Genomic DNA, 25,976 nt, shown 5'->3' on the forward strand with positions numbered 1-25,976 from the left:
CAAACTAATTTTTAATAAAAAAATAAAAAATAGTAATAAGTATAAAATTTTTTATAAAAATCTTTAGCCAACATATTGAATGTGTAAAATATAAATTGTGTCGCGCAATAAATGATGTACTGAGCTATTGAGACCATACTTTTACAAAATGTCGAAGTATTGTTATCTGTGTATAAGGCAATAAAGATAAAGTATTGACCGAAGAAAAAGATTAAAGTTTATCTATTAAAAATAAACTTAAGCCTATGCAAAAACCGCATCCTACAGTGGCTGGTAGACCGCATACTATATGACAGCCAATATCCACACCTCTAAAAATATTTTTGTAAAGATTGTTTATCTCAAATATTAAGATTCTAAGCAGATATATAAATTTTTAGAATTTGTTATTTTGTATGTATACACAATAAAAGGTTTCTAGGTCCCTAGTAATAAGGAGTTGATATCAAAACTAAAAAATGAATACCTGTATATTTTTTAAAACATTTTAAGTACAAATTTAGACATTATATTTAAATAAAAAAAGCTTATCAAGTCAGAGATCGGTATGTTAACTTTCTTGATTTTCAATTTCTAGAAATTTATTAATTGTATACAATATGTAAGTATAATGTATTTTAGTGAGATAGATCTCTGAAACCGGAGAGCGGATTTTGTTAGATTCACATTGGTTAGGAGAAGTGCAGTATAGATTTTCAGAATTTTATTTTTTATAGTTAATTCATTACAGAGTTTCAACAAAAATTTAAACACATTTTATTGTTTTTCAGCTTTATAGCGAGTTAACGATTGAAGATAGAGTTCTGAAAATCTTCATAGCACTTCTCCTTCACAATGTGAATCTAACAAGACCCCCCCAAAAAATGAGTTTTGGTATGAGCTATCAACCAACTTTTTAGCTATAATAGTTTTAAAAAAGTTAAAAAATAAAAATTTTGGGACTCTGTTCACGATGACGTTTTTGTGGATTCAAATCGTTATACCGCTTGGGTGTGATCGGATCTCATATTAATATTTTTATGTTAAATCTAGCTTAATTATCCACCTACTCATTACAACTGAGTTACATTTTTATCATTTTCCTATTTAACAAAAATTCAGACTTTATTTCAATTACCATCATACTTAGTTGATTAAAAATCAAGAAACTTAATTTTCTGCAATTCAACATTTTTTTTTTTTTTGCAGGGATTTGAAACTTTTTAAGTATATTATTATATTATGTTTTACAGCTACAATAAAATATTTATAACATTTCAATTAATTTTATAGTATGCATATTGGCTATTAATAGTAACTTATTACTAATAGTAAAATAAACAACTATAATAATTCATAAAAAAATAATATGATAAGCTAACAGATAAGTCACCACTTAGAATCAGTTTTGTATGCAATGATTTATTATTGAAATTAAATTTAACACACCCATTACAATAACCTGTTGTATGACAAAAGACCCATTTGATAGTAGAGCATGCGGTTACTTACTTACCACTTTTTTTTTTTATAAAATGTTTCAAAATTGTGTTAGGTACAATATTTATAGTTTAGTGAAAATACAAATTATTATTTTAGCTATCATTTATTTTTTTAGAAGTGGGATCTTAATAAATATAAATAATAAGAAAATAATTGATTTAAACAAATTAATTGGGGTAATAAATAATAAAGAAAACTCACTGTTAATTTAATTGAATCATTTCTTGGTTGGGATAAAACATGTGAAATTCTCATGAATAGAAATTTATTAGAAACTACTAACAATATTTTCAATTATTAGAATACAATAGGCTTATCATTTTAAAACTTATTTAATTTATTAACAGTGTTCATAAGATTATAAATGTTCTATACTTTTTTTTATGTATAAAACTTTTATAATTTTTCTAGGTTACCTGTATACACATATAATTATGAATATAGAATTTTGAATACATTGAGAACACATTAAAAATATTTCTATTCGTGGGAGGGAAAAATATCTTATGTTAAACTTCATAAATCTACTAACACTTAATGCGAATGATTACAAAAGTAACTATATACAAATTATGTATATATCGTTTTCATTATCTTATCCTAGTTAAGGTAACTTAACTAGGGCAGTTAAAAATAAAAAACAACAATTAGTATCTCAATAATAAGAGACACTTTAGCCAGAGGAGCATGTTTAGCGACCACGGCTATTACGACATTTTCATCTTGACAGTGAATGTGATCTTTCTTCTTTGTCATGAAGTCTTTGATGAGCAGGTAGTTTATAAAAAAATTGGTGGTCTAAAGCTTCCTCCATGGTCATGCGTTGAGTTGGCTCATATTTGAGTAATTGAGAGATCAAATCGAACAATAACTTGTGGTCTTCCTCTTCAGAGCTCATGTATCTCTAAAAAGAAAATTAATTTATTAAGTTATCTATAAGTAATAAATTATACTAACCTTTAAGGGTTTGCAATTTTCTCTAACATATCTTCCAGCAGAGCTGGATTGGTCCCAATCTAATTTGCTGTGATAGAAATATTTTGTTTTACTTCTTCTGGCCATCCTACACAAATTTATAAATCATAATTATTATTTCTAAATAATCAATAAGCAAATGTTTACTTGTAAGGTATTGAGCCAAGAATTCGCTCCATCATTGCAAGGTGTTCACGGTTGTCGTGTGTTTGGAACAATGTAATACCCAAATAAAGTTCAAAAATAATGCATCCAATAGACCATACATCACACGGTTGAGCCCACCCAAGTTCTAAAAAAAAAATAACATGAAAATATATGTTAAAGTGAGGCGAAAGAAAAATATTTTACCTAAAATAACTTCAGGTGCTCTATAATGTCTTGTTGATACAACTGTACTATGGTGTTCATCATCAAAAGTGGCACTACCGAAATCAATTAATCGTACTTCGGTATCTTTTATCATTTTATACGCACGCTTCTGTGCAACATCAATTTAAATAAATATATTTATAATTAATAAGAAAAAGTTGACAATATTACACATTACCTTTTTTTGATTATATTGTGTATCATATTCGGATTTAACAAAAAGTATATTTTCTGGTTTCAGATCAGTATGTGTCAATTTATTGCGATGTAAAAATCTGACAGCATAACATAGCTGGTAAGATATATGTCGCACTTGGTCAACTGTGTATGGTTGATAGTTATTTTCTTTCTGAAATTATTCAAATAATTGTATTAATTTATAATTTAGTCCAATAACGACTAAAAAGCTTACCAAAAAGTCAAAAACACTTAATCCCAACAATTCAAATCCAATGCAGACATGTCCTCCAAATTCAAAATTATCAATCATTCTAACACAAAGACTAAAAACCAAAATACAATATTCAAACAATGTGGTTTAAATAATTGCAGTCTAAATCATACTTTTTACTTTCTGGATCCTTGGTGTTTAGTTTTTCTAATGCATTAATTTCTAAACGAGCGGCTTCTCGATATTTTTCAACATTTTTTATTATTTTAACTGCAGCAATTTCATCACGGCTATAAAATTTTCAATTTTAATATATTGTTAACATAAAATATTTTAATTTTTTTTATTTGGCCTATATTAACACCAAGATTTAAAGGTAATTAAACATTTGTCAAAATGCCAAATGGGCCACACATCAGTCCAACCCAATCCCCACCTACATTAATACATAGTTTTACAATTATTAAACTGTAATATTTGAATAAAATTATAGTTAATAATAACAAAAATTAGGTTAATTTTCCATATATTTAAAAATAATTTATAGACAATTTCATATTTAAAATATAGGTAGGCGGCATTTCAACACATTGATGAAGATTAATTAAAATGTTTACTTTTATTAGTATTGTACAATATATGCTAACAAAAATAAGGATTTATTACTTACTTTTTCAGACATTTGGCACTCACTACCTTTCCAAAAGTACCTTCACCAAGGGTTTGGATGATTTGATCTGAAATTTGTCAAAGTATAATAGATTAATACAAATATAAATGAAAGATTGCATCCTTTGCTGGGAAACCACGGACCTTGATAATATTATAACAATTAAACAATAATTCAAAAAATAAAAGCAAATCTCATATTTGCAAATACCAGGTGAAATTTTTTAAGAAAATTAAACATGGGAATTTGGAGAAAAATGTTCTCTTATTAATATTGAAATCCAAAAAAGAAAATTAATCGAAATTATAGGATATTTTTTCATTAATTTCTCATTAGTCAAAACAGTAATAGTATTGATAACGTGATGTATATATAAAAAAAAAATGACAACCAAATATTAAGTTGATGAGAAAAAGGTATTTAGTTGTCCCCATTCAGCCAAAAACCACAAATGCACGCGCTTATGTTTCATCCACATATCATTTTTGTACATTACTGTTTTTTTTTGTATTTTTTTTTTTTTTTAGAAAGAGTAAGTAATCATTTGTAAAATGTAACTGGTTCACGAACATCTATCGGCCAGATTGTCTCCATTTTTGTATATCAGATGTCCCTCTTCGTCATCCACAATGACCGGACTTCTTGCTCGCTGCTGTTGAGGGTGATCAAACAGTTGCCGTAATTGTGGTCCCAATATTCATCATGTATTTGGTAGGAATTGATTAATAGACGACCGGCACACACACACACGCGAATTGTTGACGGCCGATTGGTATTCGTACGGGATTTGTACATTCAGGTGGCGCACCCATTTTCAGCAGTTGCGTGTTTTATCGCCGCAATCATAAAGACAGAAGGACACAAGGCAAAGGAAAGCCTCGTTAACAACTTTTTTCATATACATATACATATTCTTACAAATATAAGTGTTATTTTATATATATTTTTATTTAAATATATATAAATTAACTATAATATAGTGTGTGAATGTGTATGTTTGGGTTTTAACAGAAAAAAAAAATCAATAATAATAAAAAAAATATTCTACCTTTTATATATTATATAATATATTACTACCAAACAAATGTCACATTAATATAAATCATGGATATACATGGTTATTAATTTTTACCAAAATTCAATTAGTATCAATAATGTAATTAATTTATTAAGAATGAATCATGAAGATTACCTTTTTTATTTTAGAAAACTGCCAAAGCCCCATTTTGCTTTTAATTGTAAATTAACAGAGAAATTATATTATTTTAAAAACTAAATGTAGTCAATAGTAGAATGTAAGTCATTAAAGAATTTAGTCTTATCATATTATACATTAAAAATAATTGTTACTACTTATTATTTATGGCTTAGGTATAATATATAAGCATGAAGCAATAATGATTTGTCTACATGGAATATTATTAAATTACATTTAATATTAATTGATTTTAATTATTTTTAACCTTCAGATATTATTTATTATTAATACAATTAATTTTTTGTTTGTTTTAATATTTATAGATTTGTTACTATAAAAGTGGCTACAAAAATGTTCACATAAAAAAACGGTTAATACAGTTAAATTAACAATAAATAAATTCCCGCGCTTTTCAATTTATCTATTTATTTGTAAGTAATGAAGTATTTTTAAACGTATAAAAACACACAGAGTATATAAGTGTAAATGGTATAAGGGCGGCGGTGGCGGAGGAGGAAAAATACATTAAATTAACGTTGAACAAGCGCGAAAATAGATATCTCAACATGGCCTATATATTTTGAGAACTCTTGGCGAGCAATGGTTAAGGATAGACCCTTACTAAAATGATATCTAATGCAACAATTACAACATTTTTACGATTTTGATAACCAAAATTCTAAATAAATAGTTTTGATTAATACATGACATAAAAACGGCTTTACAGTAGATTTCAGAATTTGTTAAAAATTAGAAAGAGTTTGAAATTATCGTGAAAAGAGTTATTCCCAGAAAGCAAAACTGGGGTTTTATTATTATTATTAAGGGGATCGAAAACAATTAATTTATATAATTTTCATTCAGACAGAAGATACTTTTTACAATAATTAATTCGAAATTAGTGAAGATAATTATTCTATCAACTGTATAACTGCATTTATTCGATGTTACGATTAATAATTTAAAACTGTCGTCTTTAATTAAAATAGATCTATGTATGAAAATCATACACATACAACACATGTGATAAACTTACGCCGCTGCTCACAGAAGAGGTAAGAATGGAAGAATACTTTTGTTGGCACTTAGTCAAAACACTAGGAGTATCATCATTTTCCTCGTCATTGTCCAAGGCTGAATATTTCATAATCAATGTCTGTATCTCTTTACGCCTGGCTTCACGCTCCGTTATCACAGGGTCTACTGTTTGTACTACAGGTTCAGGTGTATGTACTGTAGCAGTTATGGTTGTAGGAGACCGTTTTAATGGTCGTATGGATAAAAGTACGTTAGGTTTATGGCGACGATACGGGGTTTTTTCGCGTGGTGTTTGATGAACAAACGGATAAGCTTTTTCTGATAACAAAACTGTAGTAGCACTTTTGGTGAGAGGCCTCTGTTGTCTTCGGAAACGATGCGCATCTAAGGCGGATAAATAACGATCTTCATTACGTACAGAATATCCAGATGAATGAAATGGGCTTGGAAGATAGGAAGATGATGACGACGACGAAGGAATATTATGATTTCGTGACGTTTCTACAGGTTTGAGTTCAGGTTTACGGATACACTCGGATGGACCACGAGATCGTCCAGTTATACGGTTAATAAGACTAGAACAAGAATCTGATAACATTTGGGTGACACTGACTGTTGACGATCGAGCGTACCTAGTGCGGCGCTTTTCGGACGGAGCGTGGCCATTCATATCCGGAGGAAACATTAACCGAACTTATGAATTTATATAAAAACGTAATAAAATAAATTGAAAAAATATAAATTAAGTATCTAACGTGATCTAATGTATCTACATGGCCCTGGTTCGGAAAACTGTTGGTCAACTGTATTGTGGACCTGGCATACATGAAGCGGCCCTCGCACATTGAGGCAATCTTCCAAAAAATCTATTTCTGTGTCAACCGGACAGTGTAGAAAAAAAATCCCGACCTCTTCTGTACAAGTGAAACGTGGGCCACACGTCACAAGCTTTGTTGACAAAATTTTATTTTTTTCTTCCCCCACAAATGAAAATATTTAAGTATTAATGACTAGTGGCCTTAAAAACATACTTTTTTTTGTTATTGAATAAACAGCGTCTTAAATTAAAGCATACTGTCATTTTTAAAAAAAATTCCAATAGATGAGTTTATAATAATAATTTTAATTAAACTGTTAATTCATTGTTGAAAATTGTAATTTATGGATTAATACTTTCTTACTTACAATAATTAATTTTAGTAGCTAATGAATCATTTCTTACATTATACAGATTACATGGTTGTATTTTTCAATCAAAGAAATGTTTATTTAACATGCAATTAAGTTAACATTTAAATAATAAGATCTATACTCTATTGATTTATAGTAAATTAATATTATGTTTATATTAGAAAGGTGATTTAACAAGGTAATTTTCTAAGAAATATGGTTTTATAAATAAAAAACAAACTAAAACTATAAATGTTCTTAGTACTTATTAGTAATAAATATTTTTTTTAATAATACTGACTGGGTGTACGGGCCACCAAAGAGCATCTACTATTACGGCAGCAGGCGGTTGGGGTGGTCTGACCCTGTGTGTAGTTCTGGATGAACGATTACGACTGTGTTGTCTAACCACAGCACCATCCGTATGATGCCATGGTGGTACAGGTCGTCGCCTGAGGGTATGCTCCTCAACAAACATAAGTGCAAACGCGACATCCAACAGCCTACTGGAGGAGTGATGTTATTCTCGAAACTGAGCCAGAAGTTTAGAGAGCGCGTTTCGATAATATAAATTATGGAGAGACGTATACAGTTTATATTTAGATGGCATGTGATTGCAAATGAGGAAAATAAACTGTAGAGAATTTAGCATTAAAATCCCTCTCCCAGTGATTCTACTAGTTTAGATAAATATATATTACTAATTATAGAATCAGTTTTCAACATAGTATACACCAGTTTAATTGGACCCTAATGTCTGGTACACACATGTTTTAGTAGGTATCTAGTAGTAGCTAAGTTTCTGTTTAAACTATCTAATTTTTATTTACTATAAATTTTATTAATAGAAAGCAAGTTATGGCACAATACCAAAAATTTAAAATTTGCAAAAATTGTATCTACGTTTTAAATTTATTAATTAATGTGACATTTGTTATTGATTTCCAAATACCAGACAGATATTATACATAAAATTTTTTTTAAAACTACTGACCTTAGAGTGTGACCGTTCTTTATGTCTATGATGTCTATGATGCATTTTTTCATCTCCACTTCCTGGTGAAGGATGACGCCTAAGTCTACGACGCTGATGATTGGTTGAACCTGGAGATCTGCGATGACTGCGCTTATATCTACGTTCTGCACTTGTTCCTTGATCATGCAATCGTGAACGATTACAACGTTCATTACTGAAACAAGAGATATTTCATTTATTTTAGTGCATTGATCAATAACTATTGTCGATATTATATAATAAACAAAATACTAATAATGGTATTTTATGATTACACAGATCTATCAACTAGGATTAAAATTAAATGTCTCTGAAATGCACATAGAAACAATGACATAATAAATTAAAAATTTGAACAAAACTGAAAGTATTAAATTTGTAAAGGTAAATTGTATGATTAATAATAATTAATATTCAAAAATTTTGATTTATTTTTTTATAAAAATTAAAAAAAAAAATAAAGTATTAAATTAAGTGTAGTTATATTTCAGACAATAAAATATCAACCGTTGTTTAATATATTATATTCTTCTAACTGAGATAAGTTTCAGGATATTGTGTTGTCAGTTTTGATAAAATATGCCCTCTGATCACAATATGAAATTAATGACTAATACCTATTATGATATATAGGTTATCTAGAATTTTGTATTTTTATGAAGTATGAACAAAAACAGTTTAAAAGTTATTACTAACAAAATTGAAAATTATTAACCAAGATTAGGTAAATATTAATTTAAAAAACTTTAATTATTAAAAAGGTATTTCAAAAGAGCTAAAAATTGTTAAAGTTTATTTTATATGTAATATTAAAATACCTGTATAGTAAAATAAGTTCTGCAACAGTAGGCATAGTTTATAAGTTACCAATTCACTTAAAATTACGAGAATTAAACATTTTTTTTCTTTATTTTGACTATATATTTTTTTAATTTATTATGTTAGAGCACAACCAAACAGCCTTGTTGATTGAAATATAGTGATAGAATAATGCAAGGTTATGCGTAGAAGATAACCCATTATACGTTTATAAACTGCAAGCTGTACAATATAACCATTCATACCAAATATGGAAACCTACTTGTCACAGAAAAAAAAATCTTACATAATATTTACAAAATACTAGAACACTGATTTATAAATTGAAAACACCATATAAAACTACCAAAATAATGTTTGTTTTATGCTTTAAATTATACACAATAATATTAAGGATGTAAATTTTTTTTGTATATTAATGACTTGAAATCAAATCTGTTTAACTAATTCATACTGTTTGCTGTTAATAATTGTATAAGTACTTAAATTAATTTGTCTACTACTTTTAATATCCCATATTCATCATACTATTAGTCTAAGGGCCATTAAACAATTCCTGCGGGGAAATTGAGTTATGAGTGCAGCATAATCACAAATTCTTAATTTGAATTAATTATAAAATATAATTTTTTTTCAGATATGACGATTAACTGAAGTAAAAAATAAGGAATCTAAAAGTTTATAATACTTAACAAATTATTGAGACAAAATATTTAGTAAATATATATGATTCTGAAAATGGTTTTAGATTTATGGATACTATTTTTACTGGCAAATAAAACAATTCAAACAATAAATAAGAAAGTGAAGAATTTTGAATTCGAACAGCTTTATATTTATCATACAGACATAGTCATTATTTATTAAACAATGTATGTATGTAAATTTAAAAAATATTGTTTTATTTGAGAATATTTGCAACATGTTCTTTACAAAAGTAAATTTTATTAAAAGATAATACCAATTATTTATTTTATTTAAAAGATTACAAATATCAACTATATTTGTTTTGATCTCACTTATTACTTATTACAAACAAAATTGGCTATTGTTATTTTTTAAATATTAAGTCAATTTTATGTAGAAAGATTATATATTTATTTAGTAAACAAATTTATCACAAAGAGAAAAATGGGATACATAATTTAGATTACAATTATGTGCAAATGGATAAAAAAATCAATAAGCTACACAATAATAGATTGTTAACATATAATGATATTTTCTTCAATTATTGAAAAAAAGGATAAATAAAAGAATTTTTTAATATTTAATTTATACATTTTAAACTGCCATCATGAGTTATTATTACTTATTTCTATATTTATATTAATATAATAATGAAGAGATATTTACAAACAATACTTTCTAATAGGTAATACTATTAAATTATATAAACTAATTCACTTTTAATATCTTCCATAATATTTAACACACAAAAAGATTTAATTTTTAATTGTCTACCAGATGCAAATAATAGTTAGGCTGCAATTCTATTAATGTATTTTATTGAGACCAGGGAAATGATGATTTAATTTAATCTCCATTATAGGAATTTTTTAATACAAATATAATAACTGTTAATACATAATGTTAATAATTTTTTGATTGGTTTATGTAAAAGATAGTTTCATTGTTATTATATTTGTAGATTATTTGGGTTATTCATAATTTTGTCAACTTTAATTCATTTCATTTTAAAATTATAAAACATTAGTTACCTAGGGGTTAGGTTAAAAACAAATTAAAAAAAGTTTATATAAAATGATACTATATTCTACCCAAGACTTTTTGCACATACCAACTAACTGTTCTGTCAGTAGCGAGGTAAAATTTCTGTCACCTTGCTAGCCGTTTCCAGAATACAACATACGAATATTTACAACCAATATTCCTAATTAGTATGGCTCGGAAGTTGATGCATTTTGTATTTTTTTTGGAACTTTAAAGACGATGCTTTTTTCTGGCATTTTTTGGTTTTTAATACTTTATAGGTCATTTCCCCACATTTTTACTGATTTCACTTCTTATCGTTTCTTGTCGACCATTATGCCGATAACTTACTTAAAACTTTAAAAATTACCACAAACTAAGATTAATACCTATCTGATTTTATCTCACCAATTACAGACGCTATTTTCGTGTTGAAGTGAATATTATTGTACCTAAATTTTATTTTTTGTAGTATTTTCAAAATGCCTAAAAATTAAAATGTCGGCGGTTAGTGCTCTCTACGTCTACTATATTTTGTATTTTTTTTGTTTAATTTTTAAGGACATTTTTTGTTATTTTTATGTCATATTTTGAGTAATTTGTAAGCTTTGATAAATGCATACAGAATTTTATAGTAAAACAGAGTATAAATAAAAAAATAAAAATATTTTTATTAATTTAAAACAAATATTTATAACTTTTTATGTCATATTTGCATTTTTTTAAATGTTTTTAAGGTCATCAACTTCCGAGCCCTACTAATTAGTAATATTATTATATTTAATTTGGAGACTGTAGGTCGTTGGTGGGAGATACATGTAAGTGGATACTAAAAAAAATTAGTTGGCTGACTAACTAACTAGAGTGGGTTCTCTCTTTTAAGACAGAGTATAGTAAATTTTTTTTTATATATTTAAATTTGTTTTACTTTCATCTTTTTAATCAACTACTATTAATTTTAAACTTTAAATAAATTTGGTAAAAATCACAGATCAAGAATAGAGGAGAAATAAACAGAGGATCAGGTGATGGGAAGTTGGGTCACATGTTTTGGGAGTCTTATATGAGTAATGATGAATATATTTTTTTTTACTTAGCGTTTTTACACGGAGTTGACGGAGTATTTTTGTTGGGATATAGTTAGTACTTAGGGCAAGCTTGCATTATATTTTCTCTATACCAAACCATAAACCAATAATAAGACTATTTTATCTTAGTTTTTGTTGAAAATAAATAAAATAAGAAAAAAACTCTAATAATGTAACATTTTAAATTCTCTACTATAAGAAGTTGAACAAAAATAATAATTTCAATGATTTGTTTAGGTTGTTACATTCAAGTCATAAAATTGAATCAATGAATACATTTTAATATAGGTAGGTAGTCTAAATTCATATAATAATTAACAAATCATTAAAAATAAATTTATGAATTAATTGTCTTAACTTTTTAAGAAATTAAAATTTATTTCCTTGTTATTGCCCTCAGATCTCATAATCAAGGCACATTCGATTTCCTGTTACTTGATTGAATTGAAAAAAAAAATTAATATTGAAAAGTTATTAAAATTAAAATTCAATTAAGTAAAGAACAATCGTTAGCATAATAAATTGTCTTCATTGGGCATGACTGTTATGTTATTATGCTATTAAAATATAGCTAGGATAAAAACCCAAATGGGTAGGTAGGTATCTAGACATGTTTTAAAGGTAAATAATATATAGTTAAGTACATATAGTTTAGTTATCTATATAAAATATAAATATACCTGTAAGACGAGTTATATTCATCTCCTTCTTCATGACGACGTTTACGTCTAGTTGATCGACTACGAGATCTAGAAATTGACTTTGGTGGTTCATATGAACTCGAATTAGCTCTTCTAGATATTCTAGGCATCTGAAATATTAAATTGTTCAATTAAAATACGTTTATTTTAAAAAGGTCTTTTAGATATATTATTTATTTTAGAAAAAGGATAACAGAATGTTAGCAATTCATATTTATTTTACATCTGTATGACATGGGTAAGTAAATAAAACAAAATTATGCATTTTTAATTCTATTCAAAAATTATTCATAATTTATTAAACCCTCAGATCTCATAATCAATGCACATTAGAAACTACCATAATTTCATTGAATTTTATATAAATGCAAGTGTCTATAAATATAAATAATTAATTAATTAATGAAAATTAAATTTGAAAAAAATAAAATGTAAATTATATCAAATTGAAATATAATTCAATAAAATTATGGTTGAGTATCATTAGCTTATACATTTGTCTTCATAGGGTAATATTTTCCAAAAAATGACAAACATTTAAAAAGTTGAACTTAGTTATTTATACAATTTTTCTGAATCCCTACAGAAAAAGTTTATATACCTATATATTTACCAAGGCTGGGCAAGTTAATGATATTTTTTAACTCAAGTTAAGTTAGTTAAAAAAAAAGTATCTTGTTTCCACATAGGTAAAATTAAAATAATCAGTACCTAAAATTGTTCACGTTATTAGACAAAAGTACTATTATTATTGTATATGTTCCAAAGGATACAAATTTTGTTAGCACACTTATAACTTATAAAATGTGTACCAGCAATTTGTATACCTAAAATAGTTCTCACAATTTTATTGAAATTAACTTAACTTGTTTAATTGAAAATTAACTCAAGTTAATTCGAAAACTCCTAAAGTTAATAATCATAAAAAAAAAAACTAATTAAGTTAAATTAACTAAACTTTAACTTATTAACGCATTAATGCCCATCCCAGATATTTACAATAAAGTGCCAAGGCAAAAATTAGGTTGAATAAGAGTGACCAGTTTCGTGTACATAGAATTAACTCAAATGTAGATAATGGGGCTAAATTTTCAGTTTTGTCAGATGGAATAGAGATTCTTAAACTGTATAGAATATAATTAAGTTATTCCACTGTCAAGTAAATAATATATACAATAATGATTGGATTATTTAAAATGATAATTGGAATCTAATAATTTGACAAAAAAAAAAATTAAAAAATATAGAAAATTGGAACACATATTTTGTTAAAAAATTATGGCTAATTGCCAATAGGTCCTATCAATTAAAACTACGTAAGACCCTTCACCAGCAATGTGTTCAGAAAATGTCCAACATTGGAATTGTAGATTCACAATAAATTTGATTTTGCCGTTTTTAAAAATAAGAATGATTATTTTCCCTATGGTAATTTGAAGGTTTATATTGAAATACTCTAAATCAGTGTTTCTCAACTGTGGATCGCAAGCATCAATTTTTGGTGGGTTACAAACATTTTTTTAAATTATATTGTATTATATATTTTTAGAACTATTTATTGATCGTATAACAGTGAAACTATGTGGGTTACAATAGATTTCCCAGGAAAAATTTAGGTCGAGTTCCTATAAAGATTGAGAACCACTGCTCAAATGATCTTACTTTTAAATTTTATAATAAATCATTTCACAATTCTAAAAATGGATTATAAATGTAAAAATTGCTATGTATATTATGGATTGAGGCAACATCTGTAGATTTAATGTCTTCTAAATAGATCCTGGTCATGGGAATTTTTATACTAACTTTTAAGAACTGTAGAATTATGTCTATAAATTACAATATTTAAAAACCTACCTTTTTACTTCTTATAAATATTTCATGTTAGTATATTTGAAAATATTTTTCGATAACTAAGTATGAATAAAAAAGTAATTAGTAATAAAATAACTTATAGGTTATTAAGTAACTTTTAGTTGGGTTTATTATTAATTGAAACAAATATTTTTTTAAACACATTACTAGATGTATGCAATACATTAAGCAGAACAAATATGAACACAATATATCGTATTTATATTTCTAAATGCTTTAATTAGTTAAAATTATAGCTACCTATATTAAATACTTAACCTAAATAACACACAAGAATGTAATTTTATACCGCATCATAAATACAAAAGCAAAACAAAAAGTTATAGATTGTGCGCATAGAATATAAGTTAATATTATAAAACGTAGTCTAGCTATATTATTAGGAATGTTTATAGTTTGAAACGGAACTATTAAATTGCTGTTCCGTCATCAGAAAAAACTGAATAGGTATCATTTTCGTCGGACTAATATTATCCCACCATATAAAACCATACATTAACCATGAAAAAATATGAATGAGAGGATGGCGATGATCGGTTGTTGTTTAGAACATGCGTCGAATCGATCGCACGGTAAGATAAGACCTGAAGAAAGGAAAATTTGTTAGTTGAGGTATATTTTTTGATATTCATTTAAAAATGCGCGTTGAAGTTAATCGCCATGTTGGAATAATGAGGCAGGACAAAGTAAGGGGGTAGGGCGAGGGGATTCGGGTAAACTGCCAGTTATAATATTAAATAACGTGTAAATAAATGTGCGTCTGCGCGTTTACTTACGATAAATTGCCACAAGTAACCGGACGTGAATTTGATTAAGTCAATAATGTCAAAAGCTTGGGATTCGACGTGTGCAGAAAGCGACGGTAGCTCGGCTACTAGCGGTGGCGGGAATTACTGATTTCAGACGAAACACTAACATCAAACGGCAATTGACCGTGAACTTAACGAAAAAACACCAACACGTCGATAATTCAAGACGTAGGAAAGACAAATAGACAACGATACGAGACAACTGGTAACGAGTTATGATTAACGAGTAACGACTACAAGTCTATAACGTATAATTCAGAATATGAACGCAAAACGGCTACGGGATGAACCGTGGTAAACACGTACAGTTTTTATGAATTATGAAACTGGATGATGAAATACGGAAACAACGTGAATAAAAAAATGGACACTGAAGGGGCCAATGAAATAAGCGATCAGTAGTATGGGTCAGCAGTGTGACCAACGCACGGGCGTATCGCATAAGGCATAACCTCAATGTTTTAATAATATTATGATATTAATTTTTATCTCCTCCAATAGTTTCAACAATAACAAGCTGTTATCTTATCGTCATCACATTTCTAATAGTATTTAACACGAGCTGCCTAAAACTATTAACTTTAAAGTTTAGGCATAAGCCAAGGTACTAAATAGTAAATACTATTAATTACATTTTAAATAATTTAATAGATACTTATTAATAATATAACTTAATTTTGTTCCCTTGATCTCTTCACAGAAAATTAGATCTTTACTTTTTTGAAATGTCATCTTTTAATGAAGAAATAAGTTCTAACGACGAAGTTGGTTCCGACGAAGAAATGGTTTCCAATGATGAAATAGATAGTGAAGAATATGGTTCGGACATTGAAATTGAATCCAATGAAGAATTTATTGGTTCTGATGATGAAGAAAACTATTCTGAAGATGGATCAAGGTATGAGAGTAGCGTTGTTGAATCTCTGTACAATAGATCAATTATTTGTCACACTATAACAGATATTACCTGTTTGACTCTGGAATAACTCCTGTATTCCAGTGATGTTTCTAGTAGTGAAAACTTAATGTATATAAATGTATGCTTTAGTTCACAGGATATTGCCAAACCTTCAGCTGACATGGAAAAGGCACAGATTGTTATTGCACATAAGGGTAATTACTCATGGTTATTTATTATATAACTATATTAATATTATTAATCTTTTTTTAGAATTTTATGACAATTTATTACTCCTTCGCATAAAGCTTCAAAAATGCCTTGCACTTGCCAATACTCTTCCACAAGACTTTGATAAAATCACCGAGGAAGACAAGGAAGTATGCACCTATGACACTGTAAAAGATTTAGAACAGTATTTGACAATGGTAGTAAAATATCAAACAGAATTACTTGCAAAGAATCAAAATATTAAAATGATGTAAGGTTTTGAATTTAAAATACTAACTAAATCTAGTTTAGCTTACTCATATTTTTTCTAAAGTAAATAATGTTCATGATAAAAAAAATATCTTAGTTTTTATTGTATAATAAATATGTTTATGGTCTTACTGTCATATTACAAGTATATCAGTGGTTCTCAAACTGTGGTACGCGGAGGGCCGTTTTTGGATAATAAACCCATTAAATTATTTAATTCATATCTTATTTTAACAAACTAATGAATAAAAAATAATTATACTGTAATTGTAGTATTTTACTGCATTGTTATTTAAAAAAAATGTATTTAACTGTACAATTTGGATTTTAGAACATTCTATTTTTAGTCATTAGTGGTATGCGACTGATTGATAATACACCTAAGTGGTACATAAAAAAAAAAAAAAGTTAGAGAACCGCTAAAGTATAGTATTTAGTCTTTCTTTAAATTAATAGTCTACTAAAAATTAAAATAACAAGTGTGTGTACTTGTATGTAAAGTATATTTTCTAGTCAACAAAGTTAAATATAAAAGAAAAGTGGGTACTTTTCTGCTGTATATTATGTCGAGTGGGTTACTATTACAGAAGTTTTTGATAATGTAAGCATTTGGTGAAAATTTTAAGTTTTAACAGTTACCTATTTGTTTTTCCTGATTATAAAAAATAAGTACTGGAAATTTTTAAATTTAATCTCTTTAAAGTATAAACTAGATTCAATTTTGTACCCAAAATCACTCCCATTTCTGAAAATTAAAGTATTTTATCAACAACTTATCGTTAATTCATCCACAAAAAAAAAACATGATATAATCAATACATTTATAACCCGGCTCAGAATCTAAAATTATAAAATTAACATTGATTTACAAGTATAATTTATGATTTTTTTTTAAATTATCTGATACCACAAAAATGTCCACCATAATTTTCAAAAATGGAATAAATAAATCAGGTTTATTTCTTATTCCTGTTGAAAATTTTAACCTAACTAATAAAAATTAACAAAATGTACTCACAGTAACCTGTATGTGTATAAATCAATGCACAAACTTTTGGAAAGCCTGTGTATTTTCCTCTAAAAAACTATTTACCATAGCTACTCATTAGAATATAAACTATAAGACAGCTTATAATTTAAAAATGTTGAAGTTACATAGTATGTTTTAAATTCTTTTTAATTTCATATTTTGAAGAATAATTTTCTGAAAACGTAATTGTATAAATTTGTGATATTTGGATTTATTCTACATTGTATTATTCATTAATGATTTAGTTCAGATGAGCAGAGTTGTGCTAAAAATTGTTATTATATAAACTAAATGTATACCAAAATACTAGTAGTACATACTTATAAAGTATTATCTGAATTATTTTAATAGTGATAAAGACAAAGCTAATGTGTTGACAAATAAGCTGAATCATAAAGACTTTGAAAATGTCTTGCAAGCACACCATGAAATATTCAAACCTTATAGAAACGAGACCATACAGTTTTGGAATGAACGAACAAAGCTCGCATCAGGAAAAGCTGCAAAATCAGATTTCTCTGCTTTTGACCAACCTACATTGTTACAAATTGATCAAATAATGGCTGATAAGACTAGGTTAATTGAACGTACTCAAATCAAACGGTCCAAATATTGCATTGTTGGTAATCCAGAATCAATAAACAATGATGTTGATCAGGAAATATTTGATGATGATGATTTCTATCACAAATTACTTAGGGACTATATTGAAAATAAAACCGCTGATGTTACAGATTCAACTCAACTTGGAAAGTAAGTTATTAATAAGTTAATTGTGAATCTTATACTTTTTGAATATTAAAAAATTTTTTAGACAATGGTTACAATTACAAAAACTGAGGAGTAAAATGAAACGTAAAATTGATACCAGATCAACTAAAGGAAGAAAGCTCAGATATACAGTTCATACAAAATTGATGAATTTCATGGCACCCAATGATCAATCCTCGTGGTCAGATGAAGCTAAACAGGATTTATATAATTCTTTATTTGGTAAAAAAAGTACTGGATGACATTCGATGTAATAAAATAAATTTATTATCATACATTATCTGTTATTAGTTTTTACATATCCATATAATTCTGTAAGACTGGTATATTGTTGTATACTGTAAATTTATTAGTTAAATTTGTACTGTGTTCAATATTTGTTTAGGTTTGTTTTAGGTTATCTGTTAATTCTTAGAGTTCATTTAAGACATTTTAGAAAATATTTTAATTTTTAAACATATGTTTGTAATTTATTTTTGTGTCTCTTTTATAATTGGTAGTAAGGTAACATATTAAAACACAATTTTATAGAAAGAAAATAATGTCCTTGATATATTATTGGTGGATGGTTTCTTGTTCAATTTACTTTTGTTATAAACCTCCAATATCTTTTATGCTTATAACTGTATATATTGTGTCAGGGATGAATTAAATTTTAAATTCTTGCCTGATAAATAAATGTTAGGTCATCTAAGTTTATATACTTCATACATTTTCTGTGGTATTTAAGTATAGATTATTATTTATTACATATTCTTGAAATAATAACATCTAAGTAACTACAATACATAATATTATATTTGCTTATGATTTGTCTACTTTAATAAGCATGATCTATTTTAGTATTACGTTCATATCTATCATACGGGACGTGTTAGTCTGTTTCTATAAATAAATTGTATTATTATTAGTTATTAACACTAATTATAGTCACACCAATGTGTGGTTTTGTATGTTTGGGGGTGGTTATTAGTACGGACACATATGCACTTATTATCTTGCAACGATGATTAGATATCTATGAAAAAATGTCTGTGAAATATTTAAAAATTTAATTCAGAAATCAAAACAAATAAAAGGGCAGTGAATAGCAATAAATATTGATGGCAAATTGTCGAGAATTATCTATCTAGGTCATTATTGGTATTTAAGTTGTTGAGTATTATGTAAATATATAGAAATTTAAGTACCCAAAACAAATTTGTCACTAGAACATAATTTGTATTATATTTTAAATTTGTAAGCTAAACTCTGACTTTAAAACTCTTAAAAATATATATATTCCATTTTAGAATACAGCACTATTACATAAATTGAAACTCAAAAAATGATAATTGAATCAATTTTTTTGATAATCTAAATTATTATAGATCTAAAATAATGATATGTGTTTTAACAGTTTGGTAACAATTAATATCAGTGTGCAACGGTATACACATGTTTAGGAGTTTCCTAGTATATTTTTTGTTCAGAATATTCATCAATAGACAATTACATGCACTAAACAAGTTGACTCTATTGTAGCTTGAACCATAATTATCAGTTTTATAATAAGTTTTTATAAAAGTAGAACAAATCCTTAAATGTAAAATTGTATTTTATATTTAAATTAATTACAAATTATAGTAATTAAATTAAAATTATTATTAATACACAGATATTAATTAATATTTAAAACTTAATCTCAGGAAGAGCTGGTAAAATACTTTTATTTAAATCCTTGAAATAACTATGTTGAAGTGAATCTCTTGCATTGATTCGTTTGCTTGGATCATATACCAACATTTGCTAATAAAAAAATTATTTATAAATATATATATATATATATACCAAGTACGATAAATAATAAGATGGTTATTTAAAGTTACCCGCATTAAGTCCACTCCATTAGAACTGAGGTTTTTAACTGAATCTGCTAACATATTATCACTCCATTTTGGAAATGTCGGCTTATAATCTTTAAGATCAGAAACACCTGGCCAAGTGTCTTCAGTTGGAGTAGTTAAAATCCTATAAAATTTAATCAATTACATATACTAAATATGGACAATGATTGAAATGAACAGTAATACAATTTGTGACTTTATAAATGATACTAGCTTTGATGCATTTTAAATCTTATATATAATTTGTCTCGCAAAAGAAAGGTACTGTATCTTAAATATCAGAAACAGGATATTCTTGCATATCTTTACATCGCACCGCACCTGCCACATTTAGCTTGGCGGAGGTTTGTAGCTCCGTCAACATGCACAAAATGGTACTTTTCTTATGCGAAATAGACTATAGTTGGAAGTATCTTTGGTTGGAATTAAACCTAGGTACATAATCAAATACTTTAAGTTGTATGTCATCTAAGGAGTAAATCGGTTTTGTAATGTTATAATCAATAACTGGTGATTTTTTTTAATGTATAAGAGTTGTTGAAATTGTTTTGAATGTCTAGTTGAATAGTGCGTTGGTCTTTTGTTCATTAGTAGATAAAATAGTAAATATATATATAAAATCATACATAGTACTTAATAATATATAATTATTACTAATATAATTTCAGTAATAAAATTTAATAAGTTAGAAGAATAAAATAGTAATATATAGGGTGATACTTTTATCACTAAACACTCATTATTTCATCAAGTATTGATTTTTTTTCTTCAAAATATTTTGTTTCATGCTTTTCTCAAACTGTATGAAATTTTTATTATTTCTACCCTTTCTTTTATTTAATAGTGAAACCACTATTAGCTTTTGATTTTCAAATGGCAACCTATATTTAAAATTTAATAAATTAATAAGGCTATATTTTTCATGAATTTTAACGTTCAAATTATTATTTTTCATTAATTTTTTAGAAAGAAATATCTTTTCAAAGTTGGGCGGATTTTGGTATTTATAATACTTCTTGTTTCATATAATCATAATATGTAATAAACTTGTTATCGACTACCCAGTGATGAACTTTGTACATGTAATTACCAATGGCTCACAACCGTAATAACCTGTAGAATAAACACCTAAAAACCTAAAACCACGCAACTTTGAACCAGCTATCTCACTAACAAGTAACGATTAAATGAAAAATAATAATTGTAACGTTAAAATTCATAAAAAATTAGCCTTACTATTTCATGACATTTTAAATATAGGTTGCCATTTTGAAAATCAAAAATTGATAGTGATTTCACTATTAAATATAAGGGTGAAAAAACAAAAATTTAAAAAAATTAACACTAAAATGATGAGTGTTAAATGATAAAAGAATTACTGTATATGTAAAAAAAGAACTCTGTCCAGCGAGATAACATCCCAATTCTGTGCAACCCCTCGCGTCACTCTGCTATCAAAACTAGTTCCTCTATGGCTGGGTGTCACTTGGGAATGCGCAGAAAAACTGATTTTAAATAGTCAGTCTGCGTCGCATTCTTTTGCTGGACATAGTACAGGTATCACACATTATTAAAGAAAACACTTATTATTACTAATAAAAACTATTAAGAAAACTTGGAAAAGTTGAGAAGGGGTGAACAGGAGGATAATGGTAATTTTCCAACATTCTTGTGGGGGACAAAAAAAGATACAATCACTGCATTTATTATTTCTATATTTTTTTCTCAATAATTATATAAGATACTAATTACCTGAAAATACGAAATAATTGATCAATTTCTGAATCTCCTTGAAATAATGGCTTTCCTTGTGCCATTTCTGCAAATATACATCCTATGGACCAAACATCAATAGGACAGCCATAACGTTGTGTGTTTAATAATACTTCAGGAGCTCTGTACCATAGTGTTACTACCTAAAATTATTGATTCTTAATGTTGCTTACAATATTTAATTATTAATTATTAAGGCTTGTAAGTTCAGTCACTAAAAAACAATTTTGAATTTAATATTAATGCAACTATGTTCCTAAAAAGTATTGAATATGTAGTATAAAACCTTTAATTATGCATGTGCATGTTCAATTAAGTAGTACTTATTAATATGGAAAACAAAAAATTATCAATTCATTTTTATAAATAATTAATGAATAAAATGAATAGCATCTCAATATTCTTTATTTCACATTTGTATGAATACATTCTTTTATTTATGGTTAATTTTGTTAAACTGTATTCAAAACGTCTTATTTTGATGAATTTTACCTTATACGTTATATTTATTATATTTTTAGTTTTCAAAACAATTTTATTTTGATTGTCATAAAATAAAAATATTGGTACCTATACTCTACTACTTGGAAGAAGAGCAGTACCGGGCGGCCAACTTTAGCGCATGGACGTGGCTATGTTTCAAAGCTTTACCTTGCACACTACCTATGGTGGGAGAAGTATTTGACTGCCGCCGACAAAACCTAGTTGCCGCCTGGTACCGCTCTTATTCCCAAGAGAATATATGCATTAAAATTATTAGCAATATTTACAATAAATTTAATTCCAAAAACCTTGAAATATGCTAAAATTATATACTAAATAAAATGTCTTATACCTACTGAACATCTTGAAGTGAATTTTTATTTTATCTAGCATTTAATACAATATGGCAAGATTGATATGTAAATGTATGAATGTACACAAGTCCTAATAATTAAATTTGGACTACAAAATAATTATTATTCAAGGAAAGATAATTTAATATTAACCAGTGAAAAAAAGTTGTTATAATCAAAACATTTTTTTTTTTTTTTTTTATCTGTCTAGAAAAGGAATATATACATATATTATACACTATTAAATATACATAAAAATCTTATAAGAAATAATTTAAACTGTTATGATTAAAGGATAGACAAATAATAGTACAGCAAAATAGATAAATTATTGCTATTATTTAAAAGGTATGTTTTAATTTTACCTTGAATTGGTTAAATCAATTATTTGGTTAGATAATGGTAACTAGAAATTAGTGGTTACTTCTGGGAAATAAAATTGAAAAATAAAATAGTTAGGTAAGTTCCTTAATTATAAAAATGATGAATACAGAAAAATTTGTAAATACCTCATGAGTATACACACGAATTGGCAAACCAAAAGTACGGCCTAAACCAAAATCAGCAACTTTCAGTATGTTATGCTTAGTGTCGATTAAAATATTTTGTGGTTTCAGATCTCTATGCAAAATTCGTCTCACATGGCAAAAGTATATAGCAACTAATAACTGTACAAAATAAAAATTTAAAAGTATTAATTTCATTAATTATTGCCTCGTAATATAAATAATTAATTATTACTTGATAAGTGAATGATTTTGTAGTAATTTCATCTAAATGTTTTTTAGGCCTCGAATCAATGAATTTTTTTAAATCCATAGGAACAAACTCAAATACAAGATATAATCTTGAATCATCCATAAGAATTTCTCGTAAACTAATCATAAAAAATTTCAATATTATATACACAAATATTAAATGCATATGAGTTAATTTGACAATTAATTACTTCACAATATTTGGATGGTTGAGTTCTTTCAAAATACTAATTTCTCTAATGGCCGTAGCAGGTATACCTTCATCTTCCATTTCCATACGAATTTTCTTCACAGCCACAATTTCTTTTGATGAAAGTTCCATACATTTGTAAACAACACCATATGTTCCTTCTCCAATTTTTTCCAATTTATCATAATTGTCCATTTTATTGATTCTCAAAAAAAAAAAAAAAAAAACAGCATAATTTTATAAATATGAAATTAAATGATACCAATCAAGAATAAAAGTATGTAGTATATCTATATTATAAATCTATTAATTTTATTCCATATAATTATTCTAGAATAATATATTCCTTACAAAATTAATTTTAGGAGTCTGGGGAATTTTATCTAGCCGTGTTTTTAAATTATCCAAAATGAATAAATAGAAACTTAATTGCAATTTATTATTATAATTTAGGGATTTTGATTATAAAGAACATGAGTTATTATAGTATCATCTGGTATTAATATTAATCAAAAAATAATAACAGTTGTATGTAAATATAATAACTATGATTAATAAAATAACTTTCATTATGCTAGATAGTTATCATCATGTTGAAAAATATAATTAAAATATATTTTGAATGTCTCAAATTTATGTTTAATTGAAAACATATTATTATAATATATATTTTGGTCTTTAAAGTAATATAATATTATAATGTATTTGATTTATTATAATTTATAAGTCACAATATAAATATTAAAATGTTGTACAACTTAAAATAAAAATAAATAGTTAAACTACTTATTGCACTTATGACTGTTGAAACTGTTACCAGTGTTTGATTGTATTTGAAATAGGTACAGTAAAAATGTATTCAATAGTTTATGATACATTTTATACCTTTTTCACATTTGATGGTCGGGGGCATAATACATATACACATAAAATAACTAGAAACAACGATGGAAAAATTAATCATCTAAGATCTTAGACCTAATCATAGGCGGATAGGCCATTTTTGGCCTACCGGGAAATTTTAAAAAGGGACCCTCACATGAAAATAAAAGTCTAAAAAGGGCCCCATTACCGAAATACGAAGGGAGGGGGGGCCCATCGGGAAATGCCTATCCGCCCATGGACTTAATCACTTACCAAAATTCCCATATTGAGACGAATCACTATTGTTATAATAATGTGTTTAGTGGTAACAATCATTATGCAGAACTATAGAATATGGACATTTTAAAAATATCAATTAGATGAATCAAGAAAATCACAATTAGAGCATACAATTGTGAGTTCTACCATCGTTAACGACAAAAATTGATCAGTATCAAAATGGGGTTCAACGAAATCAAGAACGACTGGTTAAACGACGCGAGTCCTTGATTAAATAAAACCATTTTTGTTTGAATCAGTGCTAGATATTTGTATTAGTTATTAGTTATTATTTATTGCGCTACGTGTAATAATTATTTGGACTCACCTAATTGATTGTCAGCCTGTAAATAAAGAATAAAAACAAATTAATAACGGATAAAAAACACTAAACTAAACACTTCTACGGAAGACATCAAAATCTATAACATCGTATTTATTATTGTTTGATTTTTCAAACACTAAACCTCAACACCTGTCCTGTCCAACCGATAAAAACGGCGGTTAATAAACTACTTTGCCTGTAGTTGTAGTTGCCAGCCCACTAGGCCCAGTGGTTACCAAATACCATTGAATATTAATACATACAATTATTTTAAATATTTTGTTTGGCTATTTTTCACTTATATAAATTTACAAATCTGATGATTTTGTTGATAGTATTTGTTATTTAGTTTTGTTTAAATTGATTTGTGTATTTTAAGTTGGACCGAGAAGTCTTAAAATTGAATAAAATTTATATTTTACGATAAAAAATTTTGTGCTGCAAAACGCGGCGACGGTGATACCAACCTATTTTAAATAATGTTATCGGCGGTTGCTATTTCATTTATGCAAATTTGAAATTTCAATTGATTTTTAAGTTTTTAACGTTTTTATTGTTTTAGACTATTTA

The 25,976-nt window shown here is 26.8% G+C and overlaps 3 protein-coding genes across 4 annotated transcripts; 1 reads left to right on the top strand and 2 right to left on the bottom strand.

Moving 5' to 3' along the window:
- Positions 1-1,730: 1,730 nt before the first annotated feature.
- Positions 1,731-7,388, bottom strand: LOC132920581 (dual specificity protein kinase CLK2). Of its 2 annotated transcripts, none has more exons than XM_060983079.1 (10): positions 6,125-7,388; positions 4,461-4,542; positions 3,891-3,957; positions 3,394-3,510; positions 3,242-3,332; positions 3,008-3,178; positions 2,809-2,935; positions 2,605-2,749; positions 2,440-2,545; positions 1,731-2,386 (listed from the first exon to the last, which is right to left on the bottom strand). In XM_060983079.1, the coding sequence occupies exons 1-10, from the start codon at positions 6,809-6,811 to the stop codon at positions 2,201-2,203; spliced, it is 1,779 nt and encodes a 592-aa protein (XP_060839062.1). In that variant the 5' UTR covers positions 6,812-7,388; the 3' UTR covers positions 1,731-2,200. The 2 variants fall into 2 exon arrangements, with proteins under 2 accessions (XP_060839062.1, XP_060839061.1); XM_060983078.1 differs by having other exon boundaries at positions 2,809-2,938; positions 6,125-7,376.
- A 7,877-nt stretch (positions 7,389-15,265) lies between these two features.
- LOC132920582 (protein AATF-like) lies at positions 15,266-18,770 on the top strand. The gene is made up of 6 exons (XM_060983080.1): positions 15,266-15,920; positions 16,017-16,214; positions 16,365-16,429; positions 16,488-16,695; positions 18,076-18,477; positions 18,539-18,770. Exons 2-6 carry the CDS (start codon positions 16,042-16,044, stop codon positions 18,735-18,737), a joined length of 1,047 nt encoding a protein of 348 aa, XP_060839063.1. The 5' UTR covers positions 15,266-15,920; positions 16,017-16,041; the 3' UTR covers positions 18,738-18,770.
- Positions 18,771-20,074: 1,304 nt separating this feature from the next.
- LOC132920583 (cyclin-dependent kinase 1-like) lies at positions 20,075-25,596 on the bottom strand. Its single transcript, XM_060983081.1, has 7 exons — positions 25,410-25,596; positions 23,940-24,143; positions 23,732-23,867; positions 23,500-23,658; positions 22,134-22,297; positions 20,364-20,505; positions 20,075-20,283 (listed from the first exon to the last, which is right to left on the bottom strand). The coding sequence occupies exons 2-7, from the start codon at positions 24,131-24,133 to the stop codon at positions 20,167-20,169; spliced, it is 912 nt and encodes a 303-aa protein (XP_060839064.1). The 5' UTR covers positions 24,134-24,143; positions 25,410-25,596; the 3' UTR covers positions 20,075-20,166.
- Between the last annotated feature and the right edge of the window lie 380 nt (positions 25,597-25,976).

Source organism: Rhopalosiphum padi, chromosome 2 (assembly GCF_020882245.1).
Source record: "Rhopalosiphum padi isolate XX-2018 chromosome 2, ASM2088224v1, whole genome shotgun sequence".
Taxonomy (NCBI): Eukaryota; Metazoa; Arthropoda; class Insecta; order Hemiptera; family Aphididae; genus Rhopalosiphum; species Rhopalosiphum padi.